General features: G+C 23.5%; 1 protein-coding gene across 1 annotated transcript in view; it reads left to right on the forward strand.

Moving 5' to 3' along the window:
• Phum_PHUM608690 (uncharacterized protein) overlaps positions 1-72 on the forward strand; it is a gene marked incomplete at both ends in the record, with an annotated part of 3,571 nt that extends 3,499 nt beyond the window's left edge. Inside the window, one exon of the mRNA XM_002432961.1 lies at positions 39-72. Coding sequence (XP_002433006.1) covers positions 39-72 — 34 coding nt within the window. The remainder of the gene's footprint in view (positions 1-38) is intronic.
• Between the last annotated feature and the right edge of the window lie 5,055 nt (positions 73-5,127).

Genomic DNA, 5,127 nt, shown 5'->3' on the forward strand with positions numbered 1-5,127 from the left:
TTTTAATAGTTTTTTTTTTTCTTCTGTTTTTCTATAAGTTCAACATTAGTTTTTCTTTTAGTATTTATATAATTGCATTGAAAATTTATACATTTCTATAATTTTTAGTTATTTTAATTAATTAATAGTATTAATTGAGAAAATTTTTAATGAGCACCTCCATCTTGCTTTTCTTTTTTCATAGTTTTTTGTTAGTAAGAAAAGAAAATTTTATAAATTTTTTGGGAGGGAAAACTTAATAAATTAAAAATTTTTTACAATATTGTCCCTTATTAATAATTTTATTTTAATTTGAAACCTTTTTGATTTTCTTTAAATAAATTTAAAAAGAAATTAAAAATCTTTTTTAATATAAATTTCTGGAAAAGTTTTTTTTTTTAAACAACTATTATAAAGTAATATCCGATTTTTGTTTTTAATACTTGTCAAAATTCATAATGGTTTAAATTTTTTTAATAATAAATAATAAAAGAATAATAATATAAAATTATCAATATAAATATAAATACTTATTTATTTATTTAAAAAAAAAAATATATATATATATATATATATAGGTAAGCATGAGGGAAAAACAATTCCAGGGTTCAGTAAAATTTTTTTTTTTAATATTCCATTGGTTGAAAAATTCCGCTCATTCCTAAATCATGCCGATAGGATAGAAGACTCTGATAGAAGACTCTAATAATTGACCAATGAGAAGGATTTATTTATTCGTCAAGGCAGCCATTTTCGTTCATCAAACAGAAAATTGTGGAGTCGAGTGCCGAGCAATTCGCTGATTTAATTAACAATTTTTTACTTTATTGTTAATATTCAGTGGTTAAAATTGTAAATAATAATTAGTTAGTGATTGTTTAAATAACCTAGGTAAGTTTTTAACCGTTATTAAAACACATTTATTACGTTATGTTAAAATATTCCCTAAAAAAAAAAAAAGAAAAAAAAAAAGAAAAAAAAATTGCTGGTCAGTTCACCTGGATTTTTCACTTTTATAATAACTCGAATCATTTTTTAATATTTATTTTTTATATTGTTTGATGTCAACGATTATTAAATACTTTATTTCGAGCTCGTTATTATTTTAAATAACAAATTATTTTTTTAAATTATTGTTTATTGTAATTTGTATTTTGAATTAAATTATAAACCGGTAGGCGTAGTCAACAACGATATGAGATCAATTTTTCTTTCAAACATTTAAAAAAAAATAAAAAGTTTTTATAAAATATTTGTTATAAATAAAATAACCTGAAATGAACAATCTGATGAGTAAGTTTTTATTTAATTACAATTTGGTTTTTTGTTAAGAAATAATTTAATATATATTCAAATTCAACTTGTAAAGGGAATGTTTAATTTATCAAGTGTTTCCCTAATACTTTCTTATTATAATAATAAATAATTTTGAATTTTTTAATAACTTTTTAAATGATTAATGACAGTTAATAATCAATTGAAAATAATAAAAAAAAATCTGACCAGTTTATTATAGAAAAAAAATATTTTATAGGTTAGAAACACAAGTTTTTTTTATTTAAAATGAAATATAGTTTCTTTCACTAGTAATTAATTAATTAATTAATTAAAACATTATGCAATATTTTTTTTTTTTTTAAATTTTTGTTTGCATAAAATATCATCATATTTATTATATATATTATTCACATTTTGTCATTTGTTTATGTTCTTATGATAAGTCTATTTATTTTCATAACGTGTAAGATAATGGCTGCCTTGTCTCATTAAAAATATAAATACAAGTAGCTAAAATTAGATTTTAAAAAAACTTAATATTATTATCAATGAAATTATAAGTAGTAAAAATATGTATAAAGGTTTCCCCCCCTCCCCCATTACTTACAGAAAGAGAATATAAAAAGACATGATGAATATTGATAATCCCCTTATTTTCATCAATAACATTCCCAGTATATTAATTATTAAATTTTCAAAGAATATTTTTAAATTTTTAATGTTAGAAACCTACATAAAGGCTCTTTTATTCCTTTATGAGCTACTACTTTTATTCGACCTTGTGCATTTAGTAGTGGTGAGACCCCGTTTTGCAAAAAATTATTATTATTATTATTATTATTAAATAAAAAACCGATGAAATGATTTTTCTTTGTATTTTCGCATTATCGTGATAATTTGATTGATTTCCCCCCCCCCCCGACAGACCGACATCAATTAAATCTTACAACCTGAGAGCAGCATCTCAACCTTTATGTATCTCATACCTTAAACGGTTAATACCTGGTGTATGCTTGGATGTATTTTTTTATTTTGGGGTTTCCTCGAATCGATAAGAACACAAACAAACTCTATTTCGAATTGTTTAAAACGATGCTTTTTTGCGGGGGTGGGGGGGGGTAAATAGACTGCGACTCTATATAAGTCAATGTATGTATCAAAAAGGATGGTAATAAACCTTTTTCAGTACGATTTTACACTTGTTTGGAAAATTATTAACTCAATGCAAATAAATAAGTTGAAAATTTGTTCATGTATGTGTGTATATTCCTCGAAGGAATTCAATTCTTAATTAAGTTAATAAATGTTTTTACATCAAGTCAAGTCCGGAAAAGTAACGTTCGATTCATATTTGAATTTTTTTTTTTATTTATATCAATTTTCAGAATTGCAGAATGTAATTATTATTATTAGTAATGAAATATTTACATAATTTTGAATTTATTTTATTGATTGATTGATTGAAAGAAAAAAAAAGAAAAGAAAATGTTTTGATTATCAATAGTAATCATTTGTAGCAGCAATACTGTAATTAATCATTACGTGCATATTGTTGTTAAAAAAAAAAATTAATTTTTTTGTATTCCCTTTTCCCTCCCCTCCCCCTTTTTCCCCTTTTCCCCCTTCCTTTCCGACCGTTTTTTTTTGACATTTTTTACAAAATATTTTTTTTTCACAATTATCATGTTATGTGTTAAATTGAGGTTAGGTTTTCCATTGTTTTTATTAAGAAAGTGAAAGAGAGAGAGTAAGAGAGAGAGAGAGAGAGGGAAAAAAAAAAAGTAAACAATTGGTTAGAATCAATTTGGAAACATATTATTAGGGGGCATGTCCGTTGCCAGGATTTAAAAAAAAAAAAAAAGTTTTTTTTTTTTTTTTTTTTTTTAATAATAATAATATAATACTTACACTCACGGGCGCATTTTGATCCTGAAGTTTTTCGCATACGATTAACACGTATGCCTCTCGAATACCTGTTTTTTTAATAAAATGATATTATTATTATTAGTAATGTTCAATGTAAATCATCATATTTTGAAAATGGCAGATATATATGCGTACACATGATATTTCATTCCAATAGTTTTCAGATATTTTTTTTATTTATTAAATTAATCATTTATCATGTTGTATTTTTTTTTTTTGCATACGTTTAAGAAAATCATTGGAAAAAATAATAAAAATAATAATAATAATAAAAAAAAATGGTTGCGTGATTTTTAAATTATTTAAAAAATAAAAAAAATATATATGATTCTTTAATATGTTATAATTCGACAAAAATAGCAAAGTAGAAGTAGTGATATATATACATATAGTAAAACATTGTAAAATCAGTGAATATATATATACAACAACAAAAAATTTTTAGGAAAATTCTGTTGTTTTTTTTTTTTTTTTTTTTTTTTTGTAAATTTTTTTTTGAAAGAATTTTCCCTAAAAATTTTGTTATGAGAACATTGTATTCTTGAACCGGGAGGGGGGGAGGGTGTGCGGGTGTTATTTGTAAAAATATTTTTTAATTTTATAATAATTAATTATTCCGTTTTCGTTTATTTGTGTGTGTGTGTGTTATGTTAAAAATAATTTTTTTTACACTCAATAAATAGTCTTACATACATAGATATGATAATGATTAATTTTTTATCATTTTTGAAATTTATCGAAATAAAAAGTGTTTTCGTTTAAATATAAAAGGGGGTAGGGGGAGGAGGAAAGAAGATTATTTTTAATTTTTTGTCCCGGGAGATCCCAATGAAAACCAAACCAAAAAAAAAAAAAAAAAAAAAAAACCATCCTAATAAATGTTAATGTAGGAAAACTCTTAAATAATCGGGAGGAGGAGGGGAGGGGAAACGTCTAAATATGGATTTACCTTGATTATAATCCGCCTAATATTTAAACATTTCGCCCGACATTTTGAAAAAAATAATATAATTAGAAATTTGTCACGTTTTTATAGATCAAATTGTTCTCTCTCTCTCTCTCTCTCTCTCTCTCTCTTTATATATATAAATATTAAATTAAAAATTTTTTGTTTTTTTCGATTATTTATTGGTTTTAAATTTTTTTTTTTTTTTAGCTTTTTTTTTAGCTTTTAGCTTTCTTATTGATATTGTATCTCGTGTGATGATTGGGCATAAATTGTTATTGTTAGTGTTTTACGAAAAAGTTTTTTTTTTTTTTTAAAGGGAACGAAGCTGCAAAAAAAAATTTATTATTAATCATTAATTAGTCATTAATTTTTTTTTTTCGGTTTGTTACAATAACATAAGATAACAATAAAAAAAATGTGTACAAATATTTTAAAATAAAAACAAAACAAATGTGTTCAACGTTAAACATTGAATTGAAAATTGAAATTAATGGGTACTTGATTGATTTTTTATATATAAAATTTTTTAAACGTTAAATACTATCATTATTAGTATTATTATTATTATTTACAATAATTGATTTAATTTCGCTTAATTGATTATGATTGAAATTTCATAATAAAATTTGTTTTTTGTATTGGATTAAAAGAAAACCGTGTATTCTTCCATGATTTCATTATCGATTGTAAAAATACTGTACTAAGTAGTCCTGTCTTTTATTGTTTACAAGAAACCACCCCCCCACCCCCACCCCCCGAATTAAATTGTAATAAACTTGGAAAATTAATTTTTTTTGTTGTTGTTTTTGTTGTTTTCGAAGGAAGGAACCTAGAAAAATGTCGGATAGAAAAGCAGTCATTAAAAATGCTGACATGTCTGAGGAAATGCAACAGGACGCCGTGGATTGTGCAACTCAAGCTTTAGAAAAGTACAACATAGAAAAAGTAAGGAAAAAGGAAAATTTTTCATCACACTTTCCCTACCTTCCCCTCTT

The sequence above is a fragment of the Pediculus humanus genome, genomic scaffold, assembly GCF_000006295.1.
Source record: "Pediculus humanus corporis 1103172108318 genomic scaffold, whole genome shotgun sequence".
NCBI classification, from domain to species: Eukaryota; Metazoa; Arthropoda; class Insecta; order Psocodea; family Pediculidae; genus Pediculus; species Pediculus humanus.